Source organism: Etheostoma spectabile, chromosome 22, assembly GCF_008692095.1.
Source record: "Etheostoma spectabile isolate EspeVRDwgs_2016 chromosome 22, UIUC_Espe_1.0, whole genome shotgun sequence".
Lineage (NCBI taxonomy): Eukaryota > Metazoa > Chordata > Actinopteri > Perciformes > Percidae > Etheostoma > Etheostoma spectabile.
The window spans coordinates 13826167-13845109 of record NC_045754.1 but is presented as its reverse complement, the minus strand read 5'-3'; the positions used below and the strand labels follow the sequence as shown (position 1 = coordinate 13845109).

General features: G+C 41.3%; 1 protein-coding gene across 1 annotated transcript in view; it reads left to right on the top strand.

Moving 5' to 3' along the window:
* stau2 (staufen double-stranded RNA binding protein 2) overlaps positions 1-17761 on the top strand; it is a 99597-nt gene extending 81836 nt beyond the window's left edge. Inside the window, exons 14-15 of the mRNA XM_032504569.1 lie at positions 15800-15865; positions 16996-17761. Of these exons, the coding sequence (XP_032360460.1) occupies positions 15800-15865; positions 16996-17031 (102 nt within the window). The 3' untranslated portion in view covers positions 17032-17761. The remainder of the gene's footprint in view (positions 1-15799; positions 15866-16995) is intronic.
* The last annotated feature ends 1182 nt before the right edge of the window (positions 17762-18943 follow it).

The following is an 18943-nucleotide window of genomic DNA, read 5'->3' as shown; positions in this document are numbered from 1 at the left end:
TTATTTGCTTGACAATTGAATGGAAACAGCTGCTCTCAGTCTTGTCCTACTCTTGTAAAGTTGCACAATGCATTAGACATCTATTGTGGAACTCTAGTTTAAAAGGATCTTTAACTTGATATGTGACACGCGTCTTGTGGTTGAGAACTTAGAGGAATTAATCATCATAGAGTGCTCCAAAAGCAAATCACACTCTGACAGTAATTGCAGTGCATTGCAGTGAATATACCTCACAGGCATAGAACCAACCACACTTACACATTGACAAACACACACTCACACACTGCACAATGGCCTGTATTGTTGGTTGTAATTATACTATTTTGTTGCTTTCCTTACTTTAATGAAATTTGATCTGCCTGATGCTAACATGCTAATTGTTTGTGAAAGTTGTTTTTGATTTCCATCGTACACAATATAAATCTTCCTGAAATTACATCACTCAGATTACGCTGACAGGTCCATAGCCGTGCAAGACGACGGTCTTCCTGCCTGATACAGAGTTACTCCAAGTGATTTATATAACCCTAACTGCAACCATGAGGCCAAAAGATGAGCCTTTCTTTCATGGCTGTCATGAATTGGGCCCTAAATGACCCTTACTGTTCACCGGCAGGTAACGATGCTTCCAGTGGTGGGAGTCGGGTCGTTAATGTCCTATGTTAGGATCAGTGCTCTCTGGCTGCGTACTGAGTTATGGAGATGAGCGTAGCGACTGGGGAATGTTTTTCTGTCTGTCTGCGCCCAACCCCCCCCCCCCACACACCACCCCAAAACACACACACACACACACACATAACCATCTTCGTCTCATCTGGATGTTAACGCATTCCCAGGCCTCAAACAGCAGACATTTTGAAACACTCAAAAAAACAGCCACGTCAGGGGTTAAACCAGTTCAACTAAGGTGTCACACACTCCTGCGGTTAAGTAAAATGTGTGTGTGTGTGTGTGTGTGTGTGGTGTGTGTGTGTGTGTGTGTGTGTGTGTGTGTGTGTGTGTGTGTGTGTGTGTGTGTGTGTGTGTGTGGTGTGTGTGTGTGTGTGTGTGTGTGTGGGTGGGCGCGCGTGTGCCGTGCCCGGAGGCATGTTTTCCCACCTCATAACATTATCTTCATGATCTTCCAAATCTCTTTAAATAAAGTCACAAGTGACAGCTTGTGTTCTGTTTTACATGTAAATTCAGCCCAACCCTTTGCATTTAAAGGAGATAGGGAAAGATTAACCAAACCACACTTTCACTACCTAAATGCGAGAGGAAGAAATTGCAGCGTCAAGTGAAACACGAGATGTATACCTTTTTATTTTTCAGGAGATGATTCTTCTTTTGCATGTCTTAGCTAGCTGAGCAAAAGGCAGTCCTGCAGTCTCTCCTGACAGCTACCACAGACTCTAAGGCCTGCAAAATTAATCTGCAACTATTTTGATAAGCAGTTTGAGACATTTTTTAAGCCAAAATCTCAGATTCCATCTTCTTAATTGTGAATATTTTCTAGTTTCTTAATTCTTCTATGACAGTAAACTGAATGTCTTTAAGTTGTTTAGAAGGAAATTTAAGACTGTCCTCTTGGGCTTTTGAAAACACTGATCAACATTTTCTGACATTTTATAGACCAAACCACTAAGACAGTTTGCAGCCCTAGTTGTTTTAAACCTTCTTTTTTATGAATTAAACTGCAATTAAAAAAACAAAATGCAGTATAACATGTTTTTTTGCTTTTAAACAGAGACATGCCAGCTATTTCCTCATGTTTTCACTCACTGTGCTAAGCTAACCAGCTACTGTCTCCAGATACATATTTACCAAACAGATGTTAGAGTAAGATGTGAGACTCTCAGAAAGAAAGAAAATAAGCATCTCCCAAAGTGCCAAACTATTGGTTGTTGATTAGGGTGTCCCTCAAGGATCCCTGTTTTTCTCCCTTTCCTACCCTTTGTTTTCTTTTGAAGATAATGTTGATTGCATAAAAACCTTTACATGCTTCAAGTGTGTCTACATACTATATGTATATAATCAAAACCAATGATATATATATATATATATATATATATGTATATATATACTGTATACTGTATATCTCACTGGTTTTGATTAGATGCTCTCAGCGTCCTTTGGATGATGTGTGTAGAAAGACTATATGTAACAACAAAACCTGTAGTCAGGAAAACATCCATTTGAATTTGAATGCATAGACTAAAGGAAACCACAGAACAGCATTTTCTCAACTATCTTGTATTTTTCTATAGAACACACACCTCAACCATGAAGAGAGGGAAATTATGTTTTGATTGCACTATAGATGCTTTGTAAACTGAACATGTGGAACAGAGGAAGGTATTTTACGCGACTTTCACATGGTGTCCACATGCACACACGTTGTGTTAGAGTGATGGTGTAATGACTTTCTCAAAATGTTGTGATTTATAGTGCATACTTTCAAATGAGAGGTCTAATTCAGTATAGTTACTAAATAAACATTTGTTTAAGAGGCCCCGTTTTCCTTTGGGATATCTTCTCTATTCCTAATTTCCCTCTTACTTCTTTCTTTAAGCAAACTCCTTCTCTTTCTTTCAGTCTCTGTTTCGCTGTCTGTCTTTCTCTCTTTGAGTCTCGCACATACCCCCACATTCACATCTCCCTTGTGCCCAGTGAGTAAACGTGGAACCGTGTGAGCCTTCAGGAGGACTTTGAAATGAGACATGGCTGGGACATCAGAGGACTCTGTCACTCTCAATGAAGCCTGCTTGATTTATAAGAGAGCAGGGAGTGGGGGGTTGTTTCCAGATGCACACAAGGCCATGAGGTCCTCCATTAGTACCCTGACCCCTTTTTCATGGGACCAACCACTGCATAAGAGGAGAGGGAGGAGAAGAATGGAGGGATGGATGGATGGTGGACATGGGGGGCTTGTGTGTGAAGGGGTCTTTTCTTTTTTACCATAGAAAGTCTGCTATTTACATTTTCACCACAGAGAAAGCAGCAGAAATGAGAAACCCTAGCTCAGTCATTTGTCAGTGGCCTGTGGAGTCCTGGCTTAAACGTCTGCTGGCTGTACCTAGTCGCTAAGGCCCGTCTCTGCTCCCTCTTTTACGATTCTCCTCACCGTTTTACTGTCCACAATCTAATTAGCTGTGTCTTAATCATGTGTTAAAGCGCAGCACCTTACTGGTGTTTACTTTCTGTTTGCCATGCTGTAAAATGTGTGAGGTGGCTCGTAAAAACTTGCCCACAGAGGATTAAGTACTTGCTCTCCTTTTTGTGGATAAAATCACAGCTTTACTGACAAATAATAGGTTACAGCCTCTGTACTGTGCTACTGCAGGGAAACTGTAGACTTATTGCAATGTACTTGTTTTTGAGAGTGTTGGCATTGCCATATCTTTTAAACAATTAAGATACTTTAGAGAAACTGTGCCATTCTGGGAAAATTTGAAAATCCTAATTAAATTAAATTATCTTATTAGATTTTAATTTTGCTGTAGCCCATGGCGTTATAGAGAAATTTGACATTAAAACTAATCTTATTTGGCTGAAATAGTTTCCTACATTACTTATTCAATTTTCATTTAATTCCAACTTTGGAGAAGATCATGTCACACTGCTTTATTTTGCGTGTGAGGCCCACCACGCCTATGTCAATCTTTGTTTTCTCATCAGGTCAGCCATTCTGTGTTCGCAGACTGAGTCCCTAGCATGGCTTTGTTCCTCTTGAGATCAGTTCCTGTTGTTTATGAACACTTTTTGACAGGCCCGCCGGCAACTCGTTAATGGCATTATGCTCACATTTTTACATTTAAGAAGACATTTGTTTTCAGTGTGCATTACATTACGTTTTTTCCCATCGCTTTCCATCTTTGCCTTGTTAGTGTGGCCCCTAGACCTATTCATCAGAAAACCAGCCTGTTTGGAGGAGCCTTCCCCAGCAAGGCCAGCTTCTTGATATAAGCATGCTGGAATTTATTGTTTTCAGTAAACATGCCTTATATGATCATCTGTCTTTGTATTAGACACAGCCAGTTGTCATAGAAACATAGAAGGGTTTTCATAACACTTCAAGGGCTCCCTTAGGCATGATGGGTCTCAATCGACCCCTGTCAAAAATTGAGTTGAAGACCCACTCAGTATTTCATGGGATTTAGGTACAAGACAAAATGTCCATTCTTATAGGCCCAGCGATCATGCCGGGTAATCAGAAACCTTATGGGGATTCATAGCAAATTAAAATACACCGCAACAGGTTTTACAGGCATGTCCCATGTGTGTATGAGGTGATTAAAAGGCAATGCAAAAAGGAGCTTAGGGAGGTTACAAGGAGGAAGGTGTAAAACGCTGTCTGACTGTGCGTCCTCTCTTGTTACCAGAAGTACTTGTCCACCAGACGTCCACTCTCTCATACACACGGCTGTGTCTGACAAGAAAATATAAAGGGTTTGTGATGGAGAGTTGGGGATTATTGCATACAGCTGGCGCCTGTCACAGTAAGACACTTAGCCCCTCACCGTTTATCTTAAAGCTCACATATACTACATCCCCAAGTTCCTCATTTTTGCCTTTCTACACCTGTAAGTCTCCTTTGTATATCCTGTTGCCCTTTTTTGTTGGTCTAAAGGGGTCAGTACGCTTTAAAGAAAGTGTTTATGGGATCACCAGACAGTGTCTGAAACCCCCACCCACCAATACCTTTCCAATGTAGGAATTAGGGGGGATTGCGTCTGACATGTCATACGAGCTGCTTCGTTTCAAGCATAACTCAGGTTCTGAGCTCGAGACAAGCAGCAGCTGTTTTCAGTATGAGGGAATAGAACTTTTTAATAACTACTCTGAAATTTGAAGTTGCTTCTCTGATGACTCATCGGACCTATCTCTTCATTTGTTTGGACCATTTTAATACAAACAGTATTTTAGCTTCCATCTTACCCAGTGATGAGGACATGATTATCTAAAATTTTTTAACTGATGCTCGTTGACATCCCGGCCAATATCTTCACTAGGGATCCATTGTAGTATCTTTGCTAAGTTAATTAGCTATGCAAATATGTTGGAAATGATGAAGCGCTTGGATCCTAACTCTGATGTGGGCTGCCCGTGCTTGCATGCTGCTGACAGACATGGTCTTTTTCTCTGGTTGTGTAGCGGTCAGGCAACAACCACAGCCATCACATTTGCATCCCCACCCAACCTCTGCTTGTACCACTGCCCACTTTAACTAGGCTCTGCACTTCGTCACCAAGCAAACCATGTGAGTTTGTCATTTGGATTTCAGGACAATGAAAATCATTGCTGTCACACAAAGAGCAAAGTGGGAAGAAAGTGGAGTTTAGGAGGCAGAGAAGGATGCCCCTCTGGACCGATGGCTATCTTTCCGCTGATAAGAGAGCGAGTGCCTAACAGCTTTTTGTACCTCCCCTAGAACAACTTGAGTCAAATTGTTTAGGATTATAGAAGCTTCTCCCTGTGGGTGGATCTGTGCAGGTGGAGATGAGGTGATGTAACACTGCCTTGGAGTCACTGGGGAAACCTTATGGAAACAGACGTTAACCATAAAGGACATTCAGACGAGTGTTTCCCAAATCTCCCATCATGACTTAACAATTAGCTCAGGAAGTGAACCTTCAGTACAACATTTAATGATGTCCGTGACTTCCCAATATTTGTAAAGCACATTCAATTTTGTAATGTCAGTGAAGCAACATTATTTCTGTTTGTCATCTCAACAAGTGAAGCATAAATTGTGAATGAAATGATTGTGGTTCATTGGAATAGAATAGTCCACCCAGACTGTCTCATTCCGGTTGTGTCTGTGTATGGTGTGGGGGTTGGTCCATGAAAACTCAAGGGCCTTTCTTTTTGGGGAGCATTTGAGCTTAGTCAGCGGTCATGTCGGTGAGTCACTGGAGGCTGTTTTTCCTCTTCTTACCCAATATCTTTACAGGCAGTACTCCCATCACTTATGCATTCTTCATGACCTATATCTCATCTCATGCTGTTTTTAGTCACTGATTTATCAGTAACCTTGAAATGAGTTAGCAATAGTGAGCATGGACAAACATAGGCTCCACTGCGTAACTTCCTGTGTGTAGCAGATTCCTTTAAAACAGGAGGGTGGATATCATACAAATGTGTCATGGTCTCCATTCTTTATGAAAAGGGAAAGTGTCATACTTTCTCTTTTTGGTCAAAGGATTTATCATTTTTGCTTGTGTCTAGTCACTCTGGACCTAGATTACAAAATTAAACCATTTAACCCCTTCTTCTATTTGTTTATAATATCATGATACGTGTTTTAATATTGGCTAGATTCATAAATTGTCAATCATAAGATATTTCTATATTGGCTTATAATGATTTTATAGTGTTTAAACGCTTTTTTAGCTGTTAAACACATGTAGAAATTGTTCACAAGTGGCTTTTAAAAGTATTTAAGACAAGTCATTAGGTATTTTATTAAGCATTCATTAATTGTTACCCTACACAACAAGTGATGTTAAAGTTATTGACAAATACACTAACAAATACACTAATAAACACATTGATTATGTACTTGTTATAAATGCTAACTAGTCAGTGTTTCCCAAAGAATTGGATCCTATTTGTGGTGCTAGCTGACCCAGGGCTGGGGAAAAAAAAAAAGGAAATTGAAGAAAATTCTCATATTAATTGTACTGCAAATATTTTTGGCAACTTTGTATAACAGGTTAAATAGACAATCTGCCCACAGTCCCATCCTCAAGGCTCAAGGGTGTAGGGGCAGTCACAGCACACAATGTAATCTTTCAACAAACAAAAAAAACTGAAATTTGCACTTTGACCAAACAAAAGACACCATAAGTTGTCATTCTGTTTAACAGCCAGATGCTGTTCACCTCTTTGTGACCTTCTGCACAGACTTCTTATTGACTTCTACTTTGCTTTTAACTGCATTCACCCGCATGTTTTAGCAAACAAGTTGAAGAACACTTATAACATTGATACTGGATTGATCTGCTGGCTGGTGGATTTTTTAACAGTAAGATCACAACGGGTGAGCGTGAACAGTGTTTTATCAGATGCCCTCTTATCTTCCACTGGGTCCCCCCAGGGCTATGTCCTCTCCCCTCTTTTATCTGTTTTATACACAAATGAATGCCAAAGGCATCAGGAAGGGCGCCACATTATTAAATTTGCGGATGATTCCGTTATTGTGTCCCTCCTCAGCAGTGACAACTCCAAACACAGTCCTGTAGTCAATGATTTTACTGATTGGTGTAAATCCTCGTTTTTAGCATTAATGTGGCTAAAACAAAAGAGATGTGCGTTGACTTCAGAAGAAATCCACTGTAATTTCCAAAGTTGTAATGGACAACCAACCAGTTGAACTTGTGCAGCAGTACAAATATCTTGGGTCTGTGATTGACAGTAGACTGTGCTTTGAGCCCCAGGTCGTTGCTGTGTGTAAAAAAAGCACATCAGCGCGTGCACTTTCTTTGTAAACTTTGCAGTTTTAATGTTGATACTGTTTTTATGAAAATGTTTTACTCCTGTCTTATCAAATCAGTTCTTACTTTTTCTTACTTTTTTTCACAGAGTCGATATTGACTAGCAGGTAATGTTAACGTTACAGCATAGTAACCTCGACAGCGCAGCCGATAACGTGCTAATGTTATGCTGTATACTTATTAGCTAATGTTAGGCGTCTTACATTACTTATGAAATACTAATAACTTCTTTGAATATCTAAGAGATTAAAAACGTGTTAAGAACATAATACATTAACGTTAACTTGAATGCATCCGTGTTTGAGAAATTTTACCGGGGTGTTCATAATACCAGGGTTTTTCCTGGCTCGGAATTGGCCTAAGAGGGGGGGACAAGCAGGGAAGCAGGGGTCTATGGGTCCTCCCCCAGGAAATTTTCAGTTGAAAAATGTAGGAGTGACATACATAAGGTAACTGCTATTACTGTTGTAGCTATCTAATTGTACTTTTTTTAACTTTTAATTTTTTTTTGTGAATAAAAAACATTATGAAGTGTATTATTTTCCATTTTTAATATTGACGCATAAATTGTGACGGACCACCCCTACAGAGACAACGTCTCTGCAGCTTATTCAGCGAGTCAGGCCAATGCCACTAAAGCACTGAAAACGTTGAGTGCTTAGCGTAGCCCGCCATGCTGACAGACAGCAGTCAGCGCTCCCGTGGACTGAGAACTCAGCGTCCAACAGCAGCGGTTTCTCGCTGCACCGCTGGTCCCCAAAGCAGCATGGTCACCTGGAGAGTCAGGTACAGTCTGATTCTGCGCTGTATAGCGAAGCGTTCAGATCCCGTCAAATCAGCGCCAGCTGCATACAGTAGTGACTGTGGATGAGAGGGAGGCTTGGCGATCGGAGAACTAACATTGATTGTGTGGTATATCAATCTATGGGAAACACTGCTAGTGTTACCAGTTAAACCTCCTAACGTTTTATTGCTGTTATCTTTTAACATATAATTATATCATATAATTGTCATGTGTTGTTTTATGATAAAAAAATATCAAGTTTAGAGATCTTTTTCTTGACAAAGCTTGATTGTGGGCGTCTTCGGCTGTATCTGCTTTTCCTCTGAGAAGCTTTGCTGACAAGGCAGGAGTATGGTATGCTGAGTTGCTTCTGCCCCTCGCCCTTTGCCCATATGTTTTGTATTACGCACTAGGAGGTGCGATGCTCAGCAGCTCGGTGATGGGAGGGGATAAAGCAGGCCTCTTCGGCCCAAATGACGCATTACATGGCGCTGCGCCCCGGACCCTTATTTATGGCTTCCCATGTCAGCGAAGGCTTGGTCCCCTGGGGAGCTCCACGGCCATTACCCGCTAAGTTAGCTCAGCCAGCCTTCAGTGCTCATCTCAGGCTTGGGAGACACACAAAAGAATACACTACTATCCACTGTAAGAATTAGAGCTTCATAATGTGGCAGCATGCACACATGATGTATTCAAGTATACAAAAAAACAAATATATTCCCTCACAGAGAAGTTTATTTAGCTGTACAACATTCACAGTTGCTGTTTCACAAGAAGTGAAGTGGCCCGTATGAAGTGCTACTTCAGAAGAATTAACGTCATGTCCCACTACAGCTAGGCCATTGACACACACACTGCCTCTTTCATCAATGCCTCTGATGTGGTAGAGGATGTGAAATCTGGCGAGAGAGTGATGAAGAGATTTGGAGAGAGGATCTGAATCCATTTTCTCTGTAGAATCCATGTACATATCACACCGCATTAACAAATAAGACGCATACTCTGCCAGCATTCATGCACACACAGGTGTTCTCCCTGAGCTAACCGGGAATATTCCAGTGATCCCTGGCCAGAGTTTTGATGTGGGTAGAAGGAAAATAAAAAGAATTCAGAGAAAACGAAAGACAAGGAATTTAAAGTAGCTTGAGAGCAGATGACAGAAGGAAAAAAAGAGTAAAGAAAATATGTAATAGATAACATTTGAAAGAATTGAATACACAACAGAGAAAGATGTGGCGTAATGGTATGTTAGTGACAACAGGGTTAACACAGGACAAAAAGATGGCTGGGGTTTTCTCTTCCCTGGTATCTCATGTTTCTTTCTGCATAGGGGAGTGAATGCAAAAAAAGAGGGAGCACTGTCAAGGTTTTATGTGGTCTTTTGAAAACGGAACAAGCCCTCTCCAGAATAATATATCCGGCTTCAGAACTTCTCTGACAAGAGGGCACTCATTTTTCCAAATTCCCAGGTTCCTGACTATAAAACACCCTGTTTGAAATCCAGTCTGCTCATTGTTTAGTCTGGTGGTAGACCCTTAGATCATCTTCATTAGCAGCTGTCCTGCATCTCATTCATGTTCCGAGTCTCCCCCGACTCACAGCAGCACAGAACCAGCCACCCAATATTAATTGGACTCTTTTCTAGCATTACTAAGCCAGTGTGTTGTAGCAGAATAAGAAGATAAATGTTGATTGCACAGTTGAAGAATCAAAAGTGAACAGTTTGGGTTACAGTCCATCCACCCCAGCATTGTCTTGAGCTCTAGGAAGAAACATAATATCAAACAATACTGTGGTTTGTGTTTATCAGTGGTACTAAGTAGAGTAAAGATGGGATCACACTATCTGCAAATCCAAAATCGGGCCGGTGGTGTAAAGTGTTAAGTTGACTACTTTCTACCTCCCTACTTTTGCCGCTCTTGCTCACACCCATCTTCAAACTTGGCCTTCATATTGAATGTGAACTACACTTCTGTAAAGTTTCAGTACTGTATTTTGTGCTGTTGTGATGCCAACAGACAGACATATAAACACCTGGCAAATTACTCAAAACCGCCTCTGTGGAAGTTCCCACTACAGTAGGTGTCTCTAGGACCACATTTTGCCATTATGACACACACACACCCCTACTCACAAGGGGAAAACAATACCAGTGTGGCATTGCCATACTCATACGCACCCAAAAACAGTGTCCACTGACTTTACAGGTGCAGTAGGACTACATGACACCACATAACCGCACACAACTGAGACTTTAAACTACATCACTTTTTTATCAATTATTTTTCCATATGCGTCTTTTGAGTTGTTGAGGGATGGTTTCCAGTACTGCCAAAGACCTTGTCTGAGGAAGAAACCAAATATTGCCTCTTTCTTGTCTCTTCCTCTCTTAGATAATGTGGACATCCAAACACATGACTTAGACTATAACGCAGGATCAAAGCAAAGATGGGATGCTCTCACCAATGCTCTTGGCCTGGATTTAGGATTAGAGAAGAACTAAAGTTGTCCAACTGGACTGTCCAGAGCCGGAGAAAGCCCTGGGAGTCTGGATCTGCTTGGTAAAGAGGGAAATACCACACTGTACTACTGAGACTGGGTCATTGGGTTAAACCTTAAGCTGTTGTCTACGCTTTCATCTGTCCTCCAGCAGAGCAGTGGCAGGATCTGATCTGATAAAGCCAAGAGAACATGTAAAGTAGGCTAACTTTTCTCTTTCTTCTACTGCTCTGAAGATTCAGAGTAGGAGGAGAGAAATAGATGCAAGTATGTGAGAGTGAATGATGTGCTGGTGGTCTTCACCTCATTAGGACCTCCCTGGTGTCTTTGATGGCTGCTAAGGGCCAGAGGGTGAATTGATGGAGATCGAAGGATTGTAGCTTCCTATCCCCTCGTCTCTCCTCTTTCTTTCCCACCCAACATTTCATTTTTTTCTGCTTCTTTTCCAACCTAATCTTCTACTGGTGGTGGTGATGGCGCAGTGGATATAACACATGCCTTTGGTGTGGGAGATCTGTGTTCAATTTCCACTGCGAAACATCAACCAATGTGTCCCTGAGCAAGACACTTAACCAATAGTTGCTCCAGAGGCGTGCAACTTCTAATATGTATCAGTTGTGAGTCGCTTTGGATAAAAGCATCAGCTAAATGACATGTAATGTTTGTTGTACACCTTTTTTCCTTAGCCAGGCTCCCATTCCCCAAAATGTCTTCAACAGTAGTCCAGCAGTGAGAGCTGACACAGGGGTCTGATTTGTCAGGGTCAGTGTGATCCAACAATCATCAGATCCATCTGGCCGGTGCCAGGGACTCCTGGGGGACCGGGCCTTTGTTTGACTAAGCTGCTGACGGAAGCAAAGCCTCTGTCGGGGAAGCCATTAAGAACGCAGTAGGCCCATAAAAATGAGCCGCCCTTGTCACTCCACATCAGGAGCTCGGCCACGGTCACAGATCCTCCTCAGACGCCATCACATTTGACCACTGTTTGTCTAAGCCTTTGAACTAGGGACAGCTAGATAGATAGATGAATGTATGAAGTGGCTGTGGGGCACCTACAGCTTGGCTCCCAGTCTTGGATTGATGGAGAGTGCTGGGTTGTTATCTAAAGTTGGGGCGAGGAAAGGATAGGTGAAGAGGGAGTGATGAGGTTGACTTCAGTACTTGTTTCATAGGATATTTAAGAGGCTGTGTTGGTATGGGCATTCCGTCATAGGTACTGGTGAGAAAATGAAAAATGAAAAAGCTACCTCTACACTTAATCGGGAATACTACATGGTCAAACAGCTTAGTTTTTTATTCTTTACAGAACTTTTTTTTGATCTTATGTTCAAACAAGTGCAACACTACGAATGCATTCCAGGATAAATTGTCTGAAAAGATGGGTCATTATACCCATATTTAAACAATTAACTGGTCTTGAAGCTAAATGACGGATGACTTTCTGAGTGCGGCCGTTCGGAACACCTATAATCGTTAAAACGTCTTCAGACGTGGTAAGACGACACATAGAACAAACTAGTTTATTTCTAGCTTAACCCAGCCCTCAAATTTGGTGAAGCCCTTAGTGGGCAATTAACCTTTTTTCAGTTATAAGCGTCAATTTTCAAAAGCCCCCATTTGTGAATGACTCAGCATCCTCTCTGCACATTGTGTCCTAACCCATCCCTTACTCTCTCTTTGTTCCATGACAGAGATGGAACACCTCCACCTTACGTGTCTCGGCCTTAGACTAAACACTCGGGTGTTGATGCATCAGTGTAGCGGCTGCCTCTTAACGATGGCCAACTTATCTCATTAGAAAAATAATGATTTCACTGGCTGCCATTCCCACAGATAGGCCCAGTATTTGTCTTACGCTCTGTCTTTCGCTGAGGTGCTGGGCCCAAGGATTGGCTGCCACGGCCCTCATGCCTGCCTGTTGTATATCAGCAGTGCGGCCACCGTCAAGCCCCTGATTTATGGCTGTTTATCTCCAGTCACCACCCCCTCCACCACCCTTCCAACAGATGGGCTCTAGCTATTTACTCAGGGAGAGAAAGATCCCAAACCTAATAAATACAACAAACAATAGGTAATCATGGGGAAGTTGGTTGTGATTACAATTTATTGGTCCCCAGATAAAATGGAGATTGCTCTGTCCCTGTGGATTATCAGGTGTGACCTGATCATATGTCCTAGATTAATCTGGCTGTTTTAGGTTTCCCTTTTTATCTTAATTACTTTGTACGCTTCAGTATGTGTGGACAGTCTTGGTCATTTTGAGATGACACGATTATACATATAGAAAACGGTTATACCAAGAGACCCCTGATATGATGTATGTTTATTAACAGTGTAATTATGAAAACATTCCTTCAGCTGTCATGTTCTACAAGCTTGCCGCCTTAAATATCTGCAAGTATATTCAAGCTTTAAATCTCACTGGCTGTCAATCGTCCCGAGAAAAAAAAACTCCTGGCACCATAAATTGGCTGTTACAAACTTAGAGGGGCTCCAGTTGATTTCTGAGTCTCTGGAGAAAGGAACACTTTTTCAAACCAGTCCTACCATATTATTGCACATTTGTCAGTATCTATAAGCATTACTTTTTTTTCTTAATTTGATGGATACAAACCAGATTTTGACCCTTGCACGTGTCAGTCATAAATTATGAATCCTTGTTTATGTTACTCATAATCTGAAGTTAAACACTTTAAAAATGATTTTGGATGCAAGCACACAGATAATAGTGTATAACATCCTCCTCTACATATTGCATTCCATAGAAACACATCGACATGCAGTGAGATTTATATTTTCTCAGGATTAAAGCGTGATAAATGTTTCCACTCAGTGCATGTCAACTTGAATGCAGACCATTATTCACATGGAGAACATCTCTGTCTGTTTGTCTGAGAGTATCAAAAAATGTCTCCCATTCAGATATTCTTGTGGGGAGAATTTAATTTGTCAGCACCACGTAGCAGATATTACTAATAAAAATAAAGTACAGATTGACGTTGGTGGCCTCCATAATGGGGTAAACTCAGCCAGTCATCACGTCTCACATCTACTGAGCAGAGCCACGTATGCCTTATCTCGCCCCCGATTAACCAGTCATAGAGTATAAAGACTAGGTCTGACCACTGGAGCTCCAGATGTCTGTAAATCAATAAAGTAGAGCTTTAAGGTGATGTGTTTTTTGTAGTTTTTCTTTTTCAACAGTAATGTTCACTTTATAAAAAGCAGTATTTATCAGTACTTTTATTACTAATGCATTATGTATTATGTAGATAGACAATACAGTATGTTTAAGAACTACTGTTGGATGATTCACCCTCTTCAGCATCAGAATGTTTCAGCCTGTGTTGCATTTAATAGAAATAGGTACCCAGATAAAATGACTATTAAATCTACAATAATGATGGAGTGCATTTATAAGTTCAACATGACTAACTTAAAAAAAATCTGCAATATCAAAGATGAAAACAACACGCAGACAAACCGTTTTCATGCACATACATTAGACATCTAAGCAATTAACTTGGTGGATATTTGTCCACACTCAATCATTCTTACATGCGAACTGATGTGGGTCCACCTGCTGTTTCCATAAATGTTTCCAATATTAATTGTCTCCCATTTGAAAGCACATAACAAGACAGTTGTAAACAAACAGCTGGTTGTTGGTGGTGCCTGTTAAAGGTCAATTCATACCCTGTTAGACAGCATGATAACAAAATAACAGATTTCATTGTTATTGCACAGATACTGAATGAGAAATAAACTGTATTTGAACTCATTGATGGTTGGTATGGAAGTAAGCGGTTTACACTGTTAGTCCCAGTAGTGTCAGTTCTGCTGGGCGATATATTCCCCAGCTACCCCCTCTGCTCTAACACTGAGAAACAGAGGGGCAAACACATCTGGAGCCAATCTTTAGGATGGAGGAAGGATTTGTGCAAGGATCGAACCTTCATTCTGGTTAGAATCAGATCAACCAGTTCACTCTTAAGACAGCTCTTTTCTAGAAGTGGTCCACAAGTGGTTTCTGCTTGTGACATTAATTGGTGTTTTTTTTGGCGACGATGGTTTAGCTCAGTGGTTGTTTAAGTGTCACCGCAGGCGTCGATCAACACTTGTAAGTTACAGCGTTACGATACAAATGTCAAGAAAGTTTCACTAAAACACCTCTGCCTCTCAGGTTTCATTTGTTATTTTGTTTATTTCCCAGTCCCACTTCACATAGTATGTGTGTCAGTCTACACTGCACCTCTAACTCCCACACGTGTTGTGTGTATTATGATATCAGGCCGGACCCTTCTCACATCACCAGCAGCCTCTCTCACTGGCACAGAAAGGCGGGCGATGAGCAGGAAGGAAATTACATCATGGTGTTCCTGATGAAGGCTTGACACAAGACACCAGTGAACTTTTTAGGCTGCTTAGTGTAAATTCATGGAAATAAAGATAGGATATAGTTTTTTTTAATGGCATGGCATTAGATTGCTACACATAGCTGGTTGTAATTATGAACTAAATGTGGAACGAACAGTAAATTCTAAGCTATTTCCTTGATACTGTGAGGCCGAGAATTGTAATATTGCACTGAAAGCTTCCCTCCTCAATGACAAATGAACATAATTAAGTCATTACACAATTAACAATACAAATGTTACACACACCTGTTTATTTTCACTTATTATGGGCAACACGGATGAGATTCTGCATGTTGTTACCATTTTGATTTATAGGTTTTTCAGACCTGCTGCTATTTGTTTAGCTGTGGTCAGAGAGAATACAGATGTCACTCAGATTGACTTAGGGAAATGCAGAGCAGCCAAAACATAAAGTGGAAATGTTAACCCAATAACGCTAGATAAACAGTCAGCAGAGAGGAGCCAAAGACAACAGAGAGCGAAGGGAAAGTGTCCTGCTGGCATCAGGTTTCCCAGAGTAAGTGTTATGTGAAAAGCAGCTGAAGGGTGACACTCACTCTCCTCCCACCCAATCTCCCTCCTCCCTCCCTCACTCAACCATCTGTTGTTCCCTCTCTTCTCAGGCTGCTCTAAGTGCCTTGAAACAGCTGTCGGAGCAGGGACTGGACCCGGTGGACGGCCCCATCAAGGTACGCTCGGACACCGCTCACGCCAAATACACAGACAGACGCTCCACGCTCACTCAGTGTTGGATGTTCAATCAATCGGCCAATCAGGGTGGACACATGCTTGCCTAGTGAGGAGCCAGATGTGTGTGTGTGTGTGCCAATCGGGCTTTTTGCAAATCTTCATCACTGCAGGCTGGCCCATCATCAGCTCACTTTCCACCCACTCACACACACGTCCAACATTTCCGCTCAACATTTTTCCTCCATAGGAAAGCAACAGTAGGCGTCGCAATTTACATGCTCTACACTCCTGTCAGTGTTCAATACTTTGCATGATGGCTATCACCAAGTCTCAGTTGTGATTGAAAAGAGGGCTTTCTCCACGTTCCTCGCCTCCACGACGAGGAAGGGAGGGAAGGATGGACGACAGTGGAGAATGAAGTAGAAACACGGGGGGGTTGGAAACCAGGGAAGAAATCACTGTCAAGCATTTTTGGAGTATTTTCTTAGTAGGTGTGCCCTGGGAAGAAAAAGGTTTAAGCAGGGTTGTTTTCTTGCAGCCCTGTGTCTCCTTTAGAGAGAAAGAGGAAAGGAACAAAGAGAGGAAAGACAACCGCAACGTTTTAACAACTTCATTTACGTCACCATCACAGGAGAGGAACAAATATGGCAGCAATTACACTTTGAGCAGTTAATCACTCATATCTTTCTTTGGTATTTCCTCTCTCGGTCTCTAAAACTTACTAAGTCACCCATACTTTGCTGTTAACACATTTTTGGTCATGAGGCCTCAGATGATTGCAGCTATCAACATGAAAATGCACCTTTCACCTCTAAATCAGCCGCTTTCCTTTTCTCTGCACCCCCACACAAGATTTTGTCTTTACAGTCCTTTATGATAAAAAAAAATGACAACAGATTGAGGTCAAGGACTTTTGAAATGTTTAGAGTAACAGAGGCAGAACTTTTGATTTCTTTAAAAGTTTTGTTTTACAATAATCCCTTATCGCTTCAGAATTACACATTAAATCCTGGAATCTCCCTTAAGGGAACATGCATAACGAATTACCAACAGCAGGACAGATTATTAGCAACATTGCTTGAGGTCTGGGACAAAATCTGCCCTAACACGGTTTTATTTGTCTTTTCAGGCCAGTGAACCATGTGGGAGGGAGGACGGACATTAAACAGACTAACTCAGGCACCACCACTCAGGTCTGCAAGGATTCAAAGGCTTTCGTCTAGGAGCTGACAACCCTGAACCCCTCCTTTGGCATACAAAACCCTAACCCTAACACCCCCTACCCCCTTACCCTGATGTCCCATAACCTACAACCCAGATTGTCCCCACTACCCACAATTCCCCCACCGTCTTTGCCCCCCTTCCCCACGATTGCCACTGTATCCTGCAAAACCTGTCAACATGCAATAGGGTGGATGTGCACCGAGAAATGACCGACTAAAACACCATTACCTGAGTCTATGTGAAGACAACGCTATGTTAACACGTTCATTGATGATTTCAGTCAAAATTTATAGGACAAAAAATAAATAAATGAAACACAAACTAATGAGATAAATGCATGGTACTGTATGAAATCAAGGGAAATCCAAAGTTATACACTGCATAGACAATTTCCCCTTTGGATAAATGTCTGTTGGTATGGTTAAAGCAAATATGTACATCATGCCATTGCAACACAAAAGAAACATTTTAGGGGAGAAACCAACTTGCGTACAGTAGCTTATTTTTGGGGGGGTAATATGTTGCCGGTCTTTTTTTATTATTTTATTTTATTAATCTAACAATGCTTGAGTACTGTATTTAAAATTAACCAATGCCAGTGCTGTGAAAGTTGTAGTTGTTGTCTTCATATATAGTCACCCAGCTTACCTTGTATGCTGACATAAAAAAAAGAGTTCATCTATCTATATGGATGTGTATGACTTGCAAGAGTATCATATTCCGAAAAATAACACAGAAAAGTTTTTTTCATGTGGACAAAAAGGACAAAACTGGTGTTAGCAGTAATCAGTAGAAGTGTTGACCACCCAGGAGGGAAGGTCGGACTAACCTTTACTTCCTGAAGGGTCTAACTTTCCCATTTAACATGACCCCACACTGGCATAGCATCACTGGAGCATCACCTGACCAACAGTGGAGGCAAAGGGGCCATCACAGTTTTACTTTTTATCTAGAGAAAGAGGCCAGTGACTAGTATTTGTGCATATTCTCCAATGCCAGTAAACGTTTAAGTACTAACTCCAGAGAGTTTTGTACGGGCGTGACTGCATGTCATCCAGTGTATGAAAAGTCCAGTGATTTTGTGTCAGTGGATCGTCCCCCTCTCCCCCCACAGTTTTGTCGATCACATCTACACCCATTGTGTGTGTTGTATTGACCCGCCAAGGCATCAACTGGGTGCTTTTAATGCCTGCATTCTGTCTGGAGTGCATCTTTTAAGCGGAGAGAGCCTGCGTCCAATTCACAGACTCCCTCGCCTAAAGGCCACTTTGAGTCACTTTGTTCACTTACTTTGAGGACGTGTCTTCTTCGCTGTGAGTACAATGTGTAATAAGGCTGTTTCTGTTACTGAAATGCAGTAAAAACACCTCAGTTCATGTGGAAAAAAATCAGTTCCTTTGTGTCTTATTTTCTCTTACCAACAGGTGTAAACGCACAACCTTGCACCCCAGCTAAAATGCGCTTTCAATCCAAAGGCAGTTTTGAAAAGGTTTTCTGCACAAAGTCCTGCCATAGCTCATACTTCTCAAAAACCAATAACATTTTACTCAAGTGAGTCTTCACAAGAAATGTAAAGTACTTCTCAAATAATGATTTACAAACATCCCGAAGAGAAAAAGACTTTATCCTCATAAATAACATTTATTGTTTGGTTTATCTCTTATATGGCCATGCTACCGCATTCATTAATCTTAATGACTAATCAAATGTAATAAGCACAACAAATTGGGTAGTTGTGCTCCAAAAATAGTGTTGTTATTCCAACTTTCTTGATAACATACTGCTTTTTCTAATGCTGAAGGATATGCTATACAAAGCACAAAGGAAGAAGCTATTTCAATTTACCCTCAGTT